The sequence below is a fragment of the Pholcus phalangioides genome, unplaced genomic scaffold (genome assembly GCF_987345545.1).
Source record: "Pholcus phalangioides strain wild (caught in Gottingen) unplaced genomic scaffold, Ppha-v1.0 ptg000008l_1, whole genome shotgun sequence".
Classification (NCBI taxonomy): Eukaryota; Metazoa; Arthropoda; class Arachnida; order Araneae; family Pholcidae; genus Pholcus; species Pholcus phalangioides.
Genome location: NW_028301601.1, coordinates 47,348,517 through 47,366,387, shown reverse-complemented (window position 1 = coordinate 47,366,387; position 17,871 = coordinate 47,348,517). Strand labels below are relative to the sequence as shown.

The window sequence follows — 17,871 nt, the reverse complement described above, 5'->3', positions numbered from 1 at the left end:
AACTAACATTCTCCCTATTGATAAGTCCCCTACAGAGCCACTTTAGTGATTTCTAAATGTTTCACGGATATCAAAGGGTTGGGTTCGATGCAATCGGTCCACTCCCAGTGACACCAAATGGTAACAAGTACATTTTATGCTTCTGTGATGCTTTCACCAAATATCCAGAGGCGTATGCGGTGAAGTCTATTGATTCGGCGACTGTGGTTGAGATTTTAGAAAAATATATTTGCACTCACGGTGTACCCGAGTCTATTGTCACTGACCGTGGCGCAAATTTCATTTTTGAGGCAATGCAAAAGGTATACGAGAAATTGGGAATTCATAAATTAACCACCACCGCTTATCGACCTCAAAGTAATGCTGTTTGTGAACGTATGAATGCCAAACTCATAAATTCGTTAAGTCATTTGGTCAACCAAACTCATTCCGACTGGGATCGTCATTTACATTTTGCCCTGTTGGCCCACCGTGTTTCAATACATTCATCCACAGGTGAAACACTTGCTTTCTTAACGTACGGAAGAGACCTGAATATTCCCCATCAATTGTTAACTCAGCCTCCTTCTCGTTCATACTCAGACACACAGGAATTTGTGCAGGACTTACATCATAGGCTATCAACATCATTTAAACTGGTAAAAGAAAATTTAGTAAAATCTGCAGAACTTCAGGAAAATACCAGATTAAAGGTAGCAAAAGTCAAAAATCTCAATATTGGTGACCTGGTTTTGTTGAATACTCCTCATATTGGCCCTAATGCCTCTCGGAAATTCAATAAGCCAAATAATACAAATACAACGCCACAACAGGCAAAATGCCCAACGAGGTGGCTGATAAAAAGATGCCCATAAAAATATGGTTGTCATATGTTTCAAAAATACAGCAACCCAATTAAAAATGCAATTAACACAAATTACAAACAATATATACACATGATAAAATATTATACAATGCCCATAAAGAATACTTATGGTTGTCTTATTCTAAGAATGGATAGCTTCTCGATTTACCCCAACATGTTTATCGTATTTCTTTTTAAACGTGTCAATTGTGTTACAATTTACTACCTCCGGGGGTAAGCTATTCCATTTATTAACAACCCTATTGGAGAAAAATTCCCTGCGACACCATAACCTTGCATTGTCCCTCACCAATCGATACTGGTGTCCCCTTGTAAAAGCAGTCGATTGGCGGTGTACTAAAAGTTCATGGTCCATCCTATCCATCCCATTGAAAATTTTGAACACTTCGATCATATCTCCTCGACACCTGCGTTCATCCAATGTAAACATATTCAAAAAATGAAGTCTTTCTTCATAACTCAAGCCCTGTGTGCCAATAAGGACACGCGTAGCTCTTCTCTGCACCCCTTCAATCAAGTCTATGTCCCTCTGTAGGTATGGTCTCCAAAACCTTACAGCATACTCCAGTCCAGGACGAACTAAGCCTCGAAAAAGCGGAAGAATGACTTTAGGAGAACGCGAAGAGACCTTTTTGAAAATGAGACCAAGCATTCTATTCGATTTTTTGACAACCGCTGAACAATGTTCAGAAAACTTAAGTCGCTTGTCAATGAGAATTCCCAAATCGGTGACTCTAGTTGCATCCGGGATAGTGACACCATTCAACTCGTAAGAGAACCGTGGGTTGTTCGAACCAAAATGAGCGACCATGCACTTATCTACGCTAAACGTCATGCTCCATTCATTTGCCCATGCTGCAATCTTGTTTAAGTTGGTCTGGAGCAACTCCCTATCGCTTTCATTCCCGATTACCCCCATTAGCTTCACATCATCTGCGAATTTGCTAGTAATTCCATCGATACCCTGATCGAGTTTATCGATAAAAAGTGAAAAAAGTATGGGGCCAAGGACACTTCCCTGAGGAACTCCACTTGTGACGTCTGTCCAACCAGAGAATTCCCCGTTCACCATAACTCGTTGCGACCTGTCTCTTAACCACGATTCTATCCAATTCAGCAAGTTGCCCCCTATTCCAATCTCGTGTAAACGCTTCAAGAGTTTGCCATGTTGGACCCGATCGAATGCCTTCTGGAAATCAAGGTAAACAACGTCGACATTTTTGCTCTTACCCAAAGCCTTAGTCACGTAATCATAGAAGCAAAGGAGGTTAGTTACACATGACTTCCCCTTCCTGAACCCATGCTGATTATCCGACAATACATTATTCTCGTCTATCCACTTCACAAACTGCCTTTTGATGATAATTTCCAAAATTTTCGAGAGGGAGCTCGTCAAACTCACTGGACGATAATTAGACACCACTTCTCTACTACCCTTCTTAAATATCGGAACAACGTTAGCCAGTTTCCAATCTCTCGGGACGATACCCTCAGCAACACTACTCCTGTATATCTGTGCGACTGGCCCCAACAATTCCTTAGCACCTTCCCTGAGAACCCTGGGATAGATATCATCTGGTCCTGGTGCTTTGCTTGCACATACATTTCTTAGAAGATTTAGGACCTCCACGTCTTCCACTTGAATATCGTTGAACGTTTTATTACCCCATGCAACACCCGTATATCGAATATCATTATCTCCATTAAAAACCGACGCGAAAAAGTCATTGAAAGCACTACACATGCCTACATTGCTCTCTACTTTTGAGCCTCCTATCGAGAGGGGGCCAACTGTCCCCTTACATCCATTATTGACGTATCGAAAAAATGATTTTGGGTCAGAGCCAATGTTATCTGCCAACCTAGATTCAACTTGCTTTTTACTATCCCTTATCGCTTTCTTCAACAGTCTTCTTTTATCAGTAAACAATGATAGGTCAACTCGTCCACTTTTATACTCTCTGAATGCTCTTTTCTTTTCAAGATAAAGGTTCCGCACGCTATCCGTGAACCATAGAGGGTGTGATGTACAAACACGCTTTTTTCGAACAAAGGGTATGACGTCGTGCAAAACAGAGGACAGCTTCGTACTAAATTCTTCCCATTGACTTACCACCCCTACTGATTCCAACCGGTCTTTGAAAACTTCCGCTAACCTTCTTCGCAAAACATCAAAGTTAGTTCTCCGAAAACAAGGAACCAGTCTTTTGTTATCAACCTTACCCGAGGAAAAGTTACAGTGAAATATGACGATACGATGATCACTGGAAGAAAACTCTTCCCCCACCGAAACATGTTCAACTAGATCCTCAGAACTAGTAAGAACTAAATCCAAAATAGCAGTACCCCTAGTGGCTTCTGATACATGCTGATACAAAAAATTTTCGAGCACCAACTTAAGAAAGTCTCTTTCATACTGATTTCCAGATGAAAGGTTCTCCCAATCAATACCCGGGTAATTGAAATCCCCTAGTATGAGAACCCTCTTTCGCTTACACATGTAGGAAATTTCAAAGGGAAATTTCAATAAGGGTCCCTACGTCATTCTTCGTAAATTCGGTCCGGTCAACTACGAAATTGCACTTGTAGGTGATTCCACAAAGAAGCTTAGAGTTCATGTTGACCGAATAATACGAATTCCTAACACATCCTGGACACTTCTCAGTTAAATGGTCAACCTCCTGACAGTGAAGGGATTAGGAACACAAGTTCAAGTCAAAGGGATGTACCATATAATCTGAAACCACGTGATGCTGCTGGTTTTGTACAGACAACTTGAGTTGTATATTCTTGTACCTTAAAATGATGTTTATACTCATTGGCACAGAATTCTTTTATATATTATTATTAGTATTCGAAAGTTATGTCCCTAAATTTGTATATATTCAGTTGTTTGAGAAAGTTTCGTTATTTTGTAAATTTGTGGATCCATATGTGTCACACGACAATGATATTTTGTTTTAATAAGATCCAATGAAAACTGTTTACATTTTTATGAATGTGTGTGATGATTTACATACTATGTTAGTTATGTCATGAAACAATGATAAATATTTCATGAAAACGAAGATGTGGAATATGTGTAGGATAAGGGTTATAGAGAAAACCCTTATCAAGCTATGATTGATTGTTATTAGGAAGAATTAAGATAATGTGTTTATAGTCAAATTTTTTTTCCTTATGCAATTATATGTCAAGTTCAGTGTTAACTAGATTGTTGAGCTAGTAACAGATAAATCGATGTACCGCAGAGATTACATAATATGAGTTGTGCTTACATATACACCGTTCATATCTGATATTATTGTTGGCATTATTCCTAAGTAGTGTTTCAATTGGCCATTGAACACTTCCTTGATGAGAATGCTTCTTGCGATCGGGGGCAGTCAATCAGTGATGTTGCGTTGATTGGATCTACAATAGACCAAATTCAATAAATTCTGTGTTGCATTGTGTTGTCCTCCATATCCAACCAGCACAGTATCCAGGCTTCACTTCTTCCTTTTCCGTAGCTGCATCCTTATCGACGAGAATGAAACTAACGTATTGAATCAAAATCAGATTGGAAAATTATAAGCATTGAACTGTACACATGTGTTTTTAAACTCTCGCACATCGTTTTTATGTTTAATAGTGTGTAGCGATTGTGTCCCTACTGAAGAACTTCACGTATATTCTCACATTTATATTATGAATATGTATATGCACGTAGTTTTGGTTTGTGTTCACGTATTTTCTGGTGTTGTATATATATATATATATATTTTTTTTGTATTTTAGTATATATATTTCACTCCCTATCATCTTTCACATTTGCCTGATGAGCCATACAGATCATTGTGTAATATGCATATTAATTAGATTCGTGTTTCTCACATTGGCTTTAACGTAATCTTTTCGCCCTCGATTTTAACATTTAACATGTTAGGGATCTCATAATTTAAGGCTAGCTTTTGCCGTTCTTCACGTGGAATTTTCATTCTGAAAATTCTGGGGAAACCGAAGGGAGTATGTTATGTTGAATTGTCAAAATTCATCATAACATTACATTAGCTTAATCTTAAAATAGTTTTAATTGTAGAGAAAAGAAAAGATTATTATATTGAATAGATTTTTGCCTTATGTTTTATTTGTACAGCGGAATCTTGCATAATTAATCATTTGATTATACCTATATTTAATTGTATATATTATAGTACATATAATAATAATAATAGTGGAAAGCAAAATCTATTCAATAGAAAGTTTAGGCCTTAAGATACAGTTGTACACGGTACTGCTGCCTTGGGGCCCCAGATGAGAAACACGGATCGAATTACAAAGGGTTGTAAGAGAGTGAAGGAGATGGCCATCGAGCCATATAAGGTAATGTTTGTTTTTCAGGGGGTGTGATTAAGGGTCCTTGGCGAGAAGAATTTCTCCGAAGGTCTTAACCACAGAGTAATAATACTATATCTTAATCTTACCTTATATCTTAAGTCTATGGTCTTAACGGTCCCCTTAAGTTTTCCCCTTTTTTCTGTTGTACCTCAATTCCCTCTCTCTCTCCCTTCTCCGCCAACTGTAAATTAAAACGCCGAATAGTTCCCTTCAGGACCTGTACTCAGTACAATTTCATATAGTTTTGGATCGCCAAGGGGCCTTTTTAACATACCCTCTGGGAAAATTCGCTCGCAGTCTCGGGAGATGATTTCTACCAAGGTTTCTAGAATTCTACGCTACTGTCGGAGGAGAGTTTTTTTGCTCTCGCTTGTAATTGAAGCTTGCGCGAGTTATATATGTTCGCTCGCTGGTGATTTGAATTTACTATGTGCCTCGAGTATTCACGACTCCTGTGTTCTCGAGTAAATCGCGTGCGTCTACCGCTATGTGTTAATTAACGATTGTACGAAAGAGCAGAAATCATATGGATGGAGGGTCTGGATCAATGGTCATTTCAGCAATTACTATGATAGAGGAAAAGAGAACGGCTTCGCCTTCCAAAAAGGCCGATAGTAGCCAGCTAGCGATAGTAGCCAGTCGGTGAGTGCCCCTACCAACCTGTTCCTGAGAGGTGCTCTTAACAACAGGAGTGCTCCTATGAAACTGCTCCTGAAAGGTGTTCCTAACAACAGGAAGGATTCCTAGCCGCCAGTGACCTGCAGAATATGCGGGAAAATAAATTCCGTCTTCATTATGGACAAACCTCCATGTTCACCTCTTCGAGCTTCAACCGTAGACAGAACGATAATATGTAAGTTTTTTTTTATTTAAATCATTGTAAAGCGATGTTGTTTTTTTTTTTTGTCCCGGAAAATCTAACCTTCATTTGGTAGATGTTTACATTTATCTGTATAACCTTTTTAATTGTTAAAAGGTAGCTACCTACACCCATTATTTTCTATTGTTAAAATTAAATATTTTCTTTTTCCTTAAAATTTGACTCTGATTTACTTGCTCATGAAAGTGTTGTGTTGTTTTCTTTCATCTTATGGATTGCTTAACCCCTTGTCTTGATCCTGCAATATTTATTCGAACCTGGGTGAATGGATTCCTATTTTGAATCAAAGAAAAATATAAATTAAAGAAGAAAGGATCAAGACACGGATCCTTCAAGTGCTCTGGAAATGTGTCCGGGCCACTTAAGTGATCTGGAACTGTGCCACGTATCACTCAAGTGATCCGTAATTATGCCAAGGATCGCTTATGTAATCCGCGGGTACTTGTGTAATGTAGAACCGCACTGGGGGCCGCTTAAAACTGTGCCACATGTCACTCAAGGGATCTCTAAATGTGCCACGGATCGTTTAAGTGTTCTGGAACTGTGTCGCAGGTTATTCAAGTGATCTTTGAATGAGAAAGTGATCTTTGAGGTCTAGTTCAGTGATCTGAAAATGTGCCACGGGCCACTTAAATGCTCTGGGATTGTGCCACGGGTCATTTAAGCGATTTGTAAATGTACTCTTAGTTAATTTTTACAAAATTTGGTTTGAGGGGGCAAGCCACATCAGATAACCTTCACGGCGGACCACATTTGTTCCGCCGGCGAAGGGTTTACCATATATGTCTTAAAGGGTGGGTCGCAATGAATTTTTTTATAGAGAAATTTTGAATTCTTACTCTTTAAATAGCATTGAAATTAACAGAAATCGATTATAATAACATATATAGGTATTTTCTTTCGAAATTTTTTTTTTTTTTAAATATTTTTTGCATGAAAAAAAAAAAATTTTCGTCGAGGGGAGGCGCAAGAGCCCCCTATCTCCTCCGACATACGTTTCTGATCCCACCAATATGCATTAGGAGGTAGGGGACAGTGATGACGAAATTGTGCTGACAAGGGGGGGGGGTCAAAAATGGCTGAAAATTTGCTTACGTAATACTTGAACGGTCCCTTATGATAAAAAATGAAATGAAGAGTGTCGTGTGTTATCATAGAAATTAAACAGTTTGAGCCTGTCAATTCAAGGGTTATAATGATTATTTAATATTTATAGTACATTCAATTTAAAGGTGATTTTTTCCGACATTTCTGAGACTCAGTAAGGACCGTATTCACCGACATGGTTTAAACTGCAGTCACAATTTTTTGATAAGAGATCAACATAGATTGCTTAAAAACCTGAATTTTTAAACAATATATTATTATTATACATATTATATCCGTGTGGATCTCTTATCAAAAAAATCGTGACTATAGTTTAAACCATGTCGGTGAATACCACCCAAATATAGCATTTGTGTGAAATTTCACGCATGTGTGTAGGAAACACTTTGCATCGTCGATGAAAATAAACTAAAAAATACGGAAGTGTGTAAGTTTTTTTTCTTTTTACATGCCAGCGTTGAGCATGTGGTAAAAAAAATATATGCTCGGTCAAAATTTTTGCATTCCCGGGCATTTGTCCAGCCCTGATGTCTATTGAGACTAAACGGTTTAGGGCGGTATTCACCCAGGCCCGTCATTTAGGGGGGGGGGGCAGGATGGGGCCGTTGCCTCCCCCCCCCGGCTTTTGAAAATACACTAAAAATGGTATATATATATACATACATTGAGTACATGTGCTTCGCCCCCCCCCCACCCGGAAAAAGTTGAAATGACGGCCCTGTATTCACCGACATGGTTTAAACTATAGTCACAATTTTTTGATAAGAGATCGACACGGATTGGTTAAATTCAGTTTTTTAACCAATCTATGTTGATCTCTTATCAAAAATTATGACTACAGTTTAAACCACGTAGGTGAATACTGCTCTTTGGCAGCCATCATGTATATGTGCAGTCAACATATTTTGATCTATTTTTACGGTCTTAATACTTAGCAGCCTGGTGTGGTCATGTGCTCTCATACACAACTGGGCGCATAGGCTGCAATCTATGGTGGGTCTTCAGGCCAGATTTTTTCACGGCTTTTCTCAAACATTTAATTATGTTAATTTTAAGTCTTTAGTAAATTTACCTCTTTCGATATAAATAATAATGTGATTGATTCTACTGTCACCTATTGGATAAAAAACCAATTATCGGTTATAATCTTTAAAATAAAATGGTTGTTGGTTTTAAATCTTGCAATTTCTTTCTCCCATTCACGAGTATTTTCACGAAAATTTTCACTTAATTTTAATACTTTAAAGTGTCTGCAATGAGAAACGAGTTGAAGAATAGCGAACTGAAGAATATACAAGGCTCAGGCTTTTAGTTTCAATAAATAATTTTATCCATTGCCTTATACAACTCGACACTATAATTTCTCTGGAATTTTTTTTTTTTCCAAGATGTCCCGGTTTCTCGGCCGCGTGATCTGGCTACCGTATCCTAGGCCATTTGCCCATGTTCGATCCCGTACCATAATAGGCTATGATTCTATAAGCGGGGTGAATTGGGAATCGCGACGCCAACAGCGCGGAAAATGATAATAATCAGCGGTTTGAATAATTTTAGATTTTCAATCAGTGACCGCATTTTCCTTTCGAATTTTCATATTTATTTCAAAATTTCGATTAAAAAAAAAAATTGCATCACTTTCGATATTTTTTATTTCAATAAATTTTAAAGTCAATTTGCTTTTATTTTTATTTTTGCAAGTATATCATCCTGAAACTCCAATTTAGCAGCCACTTATCGAAAATTGTAAACGCCAATTCCAATATTTCAGTCATCTTACCAACCTTACACCTGGATTTTGATAATTCTTAGATAAAAATGGCAATTGAATGGTTGAAATGGCAATTGAAAGATTATATTTAAAATCTCGAATGGTTATTGTGGACGCAAAAATTGAAGAATGACAATCGAAGAATTAAGGATAACAATGGCAGGATTAAAAGGTTATAATATCAGTTCAAGAATTGTTGAAGAATTATGACAACAATTGAAAAGGTATGACAACAATTGAAAAGGTATGACAACAATTGAAAAGGTATGACAACAATTGAAAAGGTATGACAACAATTGAATGAAAATGAAAATATGGACGAACCTTTTTTTGATTTAAGAAATTTAAAACATTGGTCGAAAGAATTGGAATGATACAAAAAGTGACGGATAGAAAACCATCAAAAATAACTGAAATTTTTTTTTTTGATGAAAACAAATGTAAGAGAATTCATGTCGGAATTCATGACATGGATGACATTTTCGCAGTTAATATATCAAATTAATTCATAATTTTCCAATTGACTAAATAGTTTCGATATCTCAAACAAAATCGACTCACTTCATGAAAGTGATGACACCGACGCTAGAAATATTATCAACAAGAAGCTTCCAGGAATCGATGATAAGTTCCTTGTGCCTCGTGGTCAGCTCCACGGCCGAATCACGTTTCGGCGATTGATTGACCGAATCCGACGTCGTCATGACACAATTTGCACTGCTTCCATCGACGATTTCCTGCTGATGTTGTTTCGTTCTCAACTGAGAATGTTGGCATCCCATTTCGATTCTCTCCTTTTTATAAGAATTCGACTCATTTAGACCTCGTAAGAATCACTGAATTCGACCATAGTGGGTAAATTAAGAGGCTTATTCAATTATATAGGGTTTCAATCAGACTAGATTCGAAATAGAAATCAGCTGGTTAGAAGAAGAGACAAATATATAAGTTAAACCACGCAGGTGCGCCCTGGAGTAAGTTTTATCGCGAAGTTATTGAAAGGGGGAAATGTTTCCGTGTTTCCAGTGGCGGCGACCACTTGCTGCTTCCGTATGTCAAAGGAAATGATATTCAAGATCCGGCGCCTCCTTCCGTTTTTCCCCCTCGTTTGCGACCGAGATGGCAGTGGCGTCGTGTTTTTAGTTACGCCGTTGTTATGGCTACCCCTCACTCACTCAACATCTCGACAGCGGCGTGTGTGTGTGCTGAAGAAAAAAATCATTTCTCTCTCTACCACATCGACTAGTGTGTATACAAATCCTTCACGAGTAGGAATCTTCTTTTTGAACTTCGAGCTCCACATTTCTTTTAAGATAAATGGGAGAGGAAGAGAGAGAAGAAAAAAGGAGGGTCAGAGAGAGGAAAAAGAAGAGAAAGGGGAAGAAGGATTGAGAATGATGGAGAGGAGATGAAGAAAGAGAAAGAATAAGGAAATAAAGAAGAGTAAGAGTTATAGACAAAATAAGAAATAGAGATAGAGAAATAAAAAGAACTCGAGATAGAAGGGGGAAAAAAGAGAAAAATTAAGAGAAGTAAACGAGAGAGAACACAAATGTATACAAATACAAGTCCAAAACAGGCAAAATGCCCAACGAGATGCTGAGAAAAAGATGCCCATAACTATTATGGATGTCATATAATATTAAAATACAGCAACCCAATTAAAAATGCACAATCACAAAAATTATAAACAATATATATACACATGATAAAAAGAATGGAAGGGTTGGAGTAGAGAGAGTAGAAAACGGTAAAGGAGAAAGGGAGGATAAGGGGAAAGAGAACGGTGAGAGGAGGCGGTAGAGGAAGAGAAGGAGGATGAGGGATAACTTAAGAAAGGAAAAAAGTGTGCGCGCGCGCGCGTGTGTGTGTGTAGAAACCGAGAAACTAAGGGAGAGAGGAGAAGCAGAGTGAGAGAAGTGAGAGAGAATGAGAAAAGAGGGAGAGGAGAAGCAGAGAATGAGAGAGGGTAAGCAGAGAGTGAGAGAATGAGAGAGGATAAGCAGAGAGTGAGAGAATGAGAGAGGAGAAGCAAAGAGTGAGCGACTGAGAGAGGAAAAAAAAAGAGACAGGGCCGGATTAACCATTAAGCAAAATAAGCACGTGCTTAGGGCACCAGTAGAATAGGGGCGCCACAAAAAATGATCAAATATAGTACATTTCTTTTAATGTAACTTTTTTTCCCAGCATCAACCATCCGGTAGAAATCCTAAAATTTTAAGAGCACTTGATTAATCAGTTGAAGATCTTCATCAAAAGGTTGACCAGGGATGCAACTAAGGGAGGACGGGGGAATCTGGTGTCCCGCGACCAGGAAGGGCGCTGAGTTTAATCTTTTTCCGTTAAAAACTACGGGGAGGGACGCTAAATTGGATACAGATCCCACAATTAACAGAGTAAATTTTCGTTTCTAGTTGCGGCCCTGAGTGTGGCACAAAAGCAGAGAAACTAAGTTAATTGCGAACAAGAACTCATGTTAATTCTCAGTTTTTGTGTTAAGATTTCACTGAATTTCCATAAAGTAAGCTCAGAGTCGTCTTCAACAGCATTACAGCACCCTTCCCCCTCCCCCACTTCCCCGGGCAAAACAAAATTTTCTGAGGCCCCTTACCTAGCTATAAATACCTACCCTACCAATTTACATATACTTACTCTCTCCAACATTTTAACCACATCAAAAATATCAAATTTAAAATATCAAATCGTCATGAGGCTTCCCCGGCACTTGAAACCGGCAAAGCTTTGGTATCATAGGTCTCGTGAGAAATGTTTTTTGGAACAACCTCCCCCACTTAAAAATACCTGGTTACCAATTCACATATTTATTCTTGAAAATTGTAAACAGATCTAATTGTCGTGAGGTCTTGAAAAAAAGGGACGGGGCACCAAAAACACTTGAGTGCTTAAGGCCTTCATATGGGTTAATCCGGCTCTGGTGAGAGAGAATGAGAAAGGGGAGAGAAAAGAGAAGTAGGGAGAGAATGAGAAAGGAGAGAGAGGAGAAGTAAGGAGAGAGACGTGAACGAAGAATGAGAGGCAAAGCAGAACGAGAGAAGTAACGTAGAGAGAGAAGAGAAATAAAGAGAGTAAGAGAAAGAAGATAAGAGAGAGAAGAGGAATAGAGAGAGAAACAAGAGAGAAAGAAGAATGAGAAAGAGAAAACAAGAGAGAGAGGGAGAGAAGAGACGTAGAGGGAGAGAAGAGGTGAAAAAAGACTAAGAGAGAAGAGAAAAAAGGGAAATGAAGGCAGAGAGAGGGGTAGAGCGAGAAGGTATAATAGAGAGGGAGAGGAGAAGTAGAGTTGGAAATAGGAGAAAGTATAAAACAGATGAGTCTCGCCACAGAGAGCAACAGACCTACAACGGTACAAGTATTCAAAAATCTTGCATTTCACTCACAATTTAAAATACAGATGGCAGCGCTAAATATTCACACACAACATTAGATAAGCGCTCAGACTATTAGGTACTCACACTTCCGACGCAATTCAATCTGTAGTAAATTGCCCATTGCAATTTACCCATTGCACAGAGAGGGTGAAAGAAGAGAGAGAACGGTAAAGAAAAGAGAGAAGAACAGAAGAAGTATGGATAGGCTGGCCATATTTCCTCGAAAGAAATACGGGAAATTGAGATTCCAAATACAGGAAAACACGGGACATCGCCAATTATCGCCAAAAAAAAGTGACGCCAAAAGTAAACAAAGTTGCCAAATATTGGAGAAATAACGTAAAAATCAAAATGGCGGGAAATAAAGCATTACTGCGAATTGCAGTGGATTTAAATGAATTCCACGAAATAAAACGTTCACCAAGACAAATGTGAGAGATTAATATTCTGATTTATAATTGTAATTATCATAATATAATTTATGAGAGGGAAAATAATTTCATTCTTTAACTTCAATAATGAATAAAATACAAATACAAATAAAAATACAACGCCACAACAGGCAAATTGCCCAACGAGGTGGTTGACTTAAGAACATCATGGATCCCCGAGCCATTTTTTGGAGGCCCTACCTACTACTGCTACACCCCACCGGAGTTGTGCTCGGTTTGAATGAATGAATGAATGAATGCTACACCCCAAATGCACTCCCCCATGGAACCCCCCAACGAACCGGTACATGCGGGAATGTGCGTGTACGTGTAGTGCAACCTGACGTAAAGTTTGTTTCTGTGTAATGTTTGTTATGTGTAGTGCTGCCATCTGCCACCAGTTTTTTTTCTAACTATGAGTGAAGTGTTATGATTGAATGATTTATCGTTGTAGGACTGTTGCTCTCTGTGGCGAGACTTTTTAAGGGGGAGATCGGCTCGCATTTGCGCCTTGAAGTTGGGAACCACAGAAAACCAACTTCAGCCGACCACCACTGTGGGGTTCGAACCGGGATCCTCGCATCGCGAGTCCGTCACTATAACCACTCGACCACCACAGCGGCCACAAAGATAAGCTTTGTGTAAAAAACGGGAAAAACCGGGACGACCAAAAAAAAAAAAACCAGAAAAATACGGGACGTATGGTCACCCTAATCATGGGAGGAATGGCATGATATTAAAAGAGAGAAAAGATGAGAGAGAGTAAATACACGAGAAACAAAACATAACTTGATTTTTCTTTAAGGATTCGAAAGGAAAGGAAATTAGCTAGTTTATACTGTCAACTGAAAAATGCTCATGTTAAATATGTTAAATGACATTCTGTTCTAATAAACCAACCGTTATAGCGGAATTTATATCGAAATAGTAAAAGGAAAAGTAAATTTCAAGTTCAAATCAAGATTTAAAATTTATTTGTGGAAACTGAAAAAGTAAGAAAAAAATCAAAATCTAAATAAACTTGTCTCTCGTCTCTCCAGAATTTTTATGACCATACATTTACACTGATGTCCGCAATCTTGAGCATTGCAATCGCAATAAGCATTGACGTCTCAAAAGGAAGGGAAATTGCCTTTTTCTTCTTTTTTTTTTTGTGCCAGAATGAATTTTTTTTTTTTTTTTTGATGGCTTTTATTGGATTCAGAGATTGAAATATTTCCAATAATATCCGTGGACATATTCGAATCCCACTTGAAATACGTCGTTGAGTGCTTGTTATTAACCATTCCAATGAAATTTAATAAATGCCCCGAGAATAAATTGTTTTTTTAGCAGAAAAATCATTCGTTGACATAATTTTGTAAAACTTTTAATTGTTAATTAACTTGTAATTTCGTGGAATTAATCTTTGCATTTCTTGTACGTTTACCATATTTGCATTTCTGTTGTTTCCCCCCCATTTTCTTTCTTGGACTGTGACGTGCATTGTGCTTCCACAAATGTTAAATTTTTACATTATTTTGTGGTTTGATCAGATGGGGTGGATGGATTTGATGGGCTGGTGAGGGTGTTGCTACTTTTCCAACAGATACCCTTCACGTTAGAGGTTCCGTAAGGAATATTAACGTGGGTATCTGTCTGGGGTAGTTCATGTTCAAGCACGGCGTGATGCAGGGAGACCGTGCAAGGTACGCACTCCTCAAATGGAAGAAACAGCGCTGTGCAACGGTTTGCCGATCCCCCGTCGAGCGGTTGCAGCTGAACTCCATATTCAGCACACGGCGGTCTGGAATCGCGTCCGGGAATCGTTTTTACGTCGTTGTAGACTGCGCAATGACGTCAGCGGCCGCCCACTTCTAACAACTCTTGTAATAATTAACCAAATAAATATTTTTGTAGTTATTAATTGTACTTTTTGTCGTTCTAGCGTGACGTCGAAACCTGCATGAGTTTTTCGCGATTTTCACCCTCTCAACGTGGTTTGCATGTTCCATTGCAATTTTTGTTCCTCTTGATGTCTACTAGCAACCCACTGAGTTTGTCAGGCCGTTAGCGGAACACGCTGTATATTCTATTTATTTATATCTTATTTATATATAAATATATATTATTTATATATGTGTATTATACAGTCGAATCCCGTTATAACGAACTCCAAGAGACCGGGTAAATCACTTCGTTATAACGAAATTTCGTTACAAAGGAATTCCAGGTTTTTGCATTGTTTCTATGTAAATTTATCTGAGGGATTAGAAAAGTTTTTGTTAAAACGAGTTTTAACTATAACCGTTTTCGCTATAACGGTATTCGTTAAAACGGGATTAAACTGTATATAGATATTCCTTGGGCAATTTTCCAACAAGATAATACCAGGCCAAATACGGCTCGCATATCTATGGACTGTGCTGCTGATACTCTTCCTTGCCCAGCAAGAACACCGGCCCAGTGTTCCTGCCAACTTTCACCAATCAAACATGTATGGGACATGATAGGTTGTCAGATTCGGGCACCCCCAAAATGTTCAGATCTGGAGCAGTAATTGATGAATGCCTGGCAGAATGTATCGCAAGATGAGATTAAGAATCTCTATCACTCCTTACATCCACGTAAACAAATATGCATCGCCGCCAGGGAGGGTTTCACCAATTGCTGATTTGAACATTCAATGTGCAATTAGCAACCATCGATGGCTTTGAATTTTTAATCATTTCATTTTCTGTGCATGAGCTTTATACGTATTTAATTTCAATTCAAAAACAGTCACTTTTTTCACGGTGTTTCTTTTGTTTTTTTTGCAAAACAAGTGTATATATATATGTTTCTGATTTAAATTCTGAATTTTCCTTCATTCTTGAACTTTGTCTTTCTTTCGAAATTTTTTGTCTTCCATTGATTCTAAATTTTTATCGACTTGAAATCATTTCTTTTTCATTAATTCTGAACTTTCATTAATTAAGAGATATTATTATTTCCTTCGTTAGTGCTGAATTTTCCATTCATTTTGAATTTTTATATCCGCTATCAGTTCGTTATTTTCGTTAATTCTGAAATTGCACAGGCACCTGCGATGATACAGCTTTCTTAAAAGTAATTAGTGTTTTTTTTTATAGTTTTCAAAATGTTAATTATTGGAAAAATAATTTCAAAATTCCACCACGTCTAGTTTTTGAGATAAAGTGAAAATCGAATTTCAATGGTAATACATAAAAGCAGAATACAAATCACATTCTGAAACCGTGCGCTATAAGCATAATAAAGTAAATCATTAATGAAGATATTTCATTGATTTTAGGGCGTATGATTATATTTACAGAGCCAGGATATCAATGAGAAGTGTGTATTTATGAGGTGATGTATGGGGTGATTCAAAACTCAACGTACGTACAAACTTTTAGGGGAGGTAGAAACCACAAAAACACAAAACAGACCCCCCCCCCACAGGCAAAGTGATGCTATGGTAGTCCCATACTTAGCTGGAAATAAACAGCCCACATTATTCCTACTCATTTTCAAAATTAATTGTACTATACAAAATATCATTAGGTGGGGTCACTTATGGACTGTGGGGCCTCCACAGTGGGGGCCACTGGGCATGACCCCTCACAAGAGCGGGACTGACAGAGCTGCAGCCCGGAGCCTGATATGGTTTTCATCATTTTTTGTTTTTCACATTAAATTTAATATAGAAGAGTCTGTGAAAAATCTAGCCGGGGGCCTGCGAAAAACCCCATCCTAGGGAACTTGTTGTGAAATGCGGTGAGGCCCGGGTGGGTCCATGCCCTAAGACGGCTCTGGTTTTATGGGTGGTTTTGTTGGATTCTGTAAATGTATAGTCACTAATATAAAGCCTTATTTCTTAACTTAGCCTTATTTTCACCTTAATTTTTCTTCTCAGCTCTCTGCAGCCCTCCAAACCACTTGTCGTGGCCCCTTTCTAAATTTTCTTCCGTGGCCCCCTTGAAGTATCCCAGTACCACTAGGGGGCCATATGGCCTCTGGTTGAGAACCACTGGTCTAGGAGACACCCGTTGTCTACGACACCGACCTCCAACTTCCCTAGGATAGGGTTTTTCGCAGGCCCCGGCTAGAGTTTGCATATTAAATTTATAGAGTAAAAATACAAAAAAATGATGAAAACCATATCGGGCCCCGGGTCAGCTTTGTCAGTCCCACTCTTCTGAGGAGGCCATGCCCTGGGGTCTCATGCCATAAGTGAACCCACCTTACGATATTTTGTATAGTACAATAAATTTTGAAAATAAGTGGGAAATATGTGAGCTGTTTATATCCAGCTGAGTATGGGACTACCATACCATCACTTTGCCTGAAGGGGCTCATGATGTTGACACGGTCCTGAATAGAACTCAGACTAGCGGGGAGCTCGATAAATTCTAGGCCAGTGGTCTGTGGAGACCAATCTTCTTTGCAAAATTTTCGTTCAGTATAAATTCACTGAAAAAATCAATTCAATACGTATAAAGGATCTTACTTCTAGATGAGGGTCGAAAACTCTGGGTAAGACAGGGGAGCCACGAGAAAAAATATATGCTTCAAATGGGGCGGGCCTCGAACAAAAAAAGGTCTCAAGAAAATAAAATATCATTCACATATACAAGTACAAAACAACCAAGGAGACATTAGTCCCATACTGGTTGTTACAATCAAAATGTTTATGTATGTTAAAATTACTACAATAAGTTAGAATTCTCGACAGATAGAAAAATTATAATTAATGAAACAAAATTAAAAATATGTATTATAAAGATAAGTGAAAAATATAAACAACAGACGCAAAAGAAAAAGTGAAAGGAAAGAGACAAATGTAATTAAATTTAGCATAACAACAGGTGGTGGCAAATATATACAATTGATGTGAATAATAAACATGTTAACGGGGTTGAAGGTGCTGTAACGCTTATGCGATATGGGAACATGAATCAACATATGCAAAATACAATAATGTACATCCGTGCCAATGCAATGCATTAGCAATTGTCTAAATTTTTCTGAGCAATAAAGTTGGATTTGTTATATTTGACAGAATTTTTTCC

At 38.2% G+C, this 17,871-nt stretch overlaps 1 protein-coding gene across 1 annotated transcript in view; it reads right to left on the bottom strand.

The window, feature by feature from the left end:
* The window catches only part of LOC149084421 (globin D, coelomic-like), a 75,150-nt gene extending 65,061 nt beyond the window's left edge, over positions 1-10,089 (bottom strand). Inside the window, exon 1 of the mRNA XM_089234816.1 lies at positions 9,562-10,089. Coding sequence (XP_089090942.1) covers positions 9,562-9,782 — 221 coding nt within the window. The 5' untranslated portion in view covers positions 9,783-10,089. The remainder of the gene's footprint in view (positions 1-9,561) is intronic.
* Between the last annotated feature and the right edge of the window lie 7,782 nt (positions 10,090-17,871).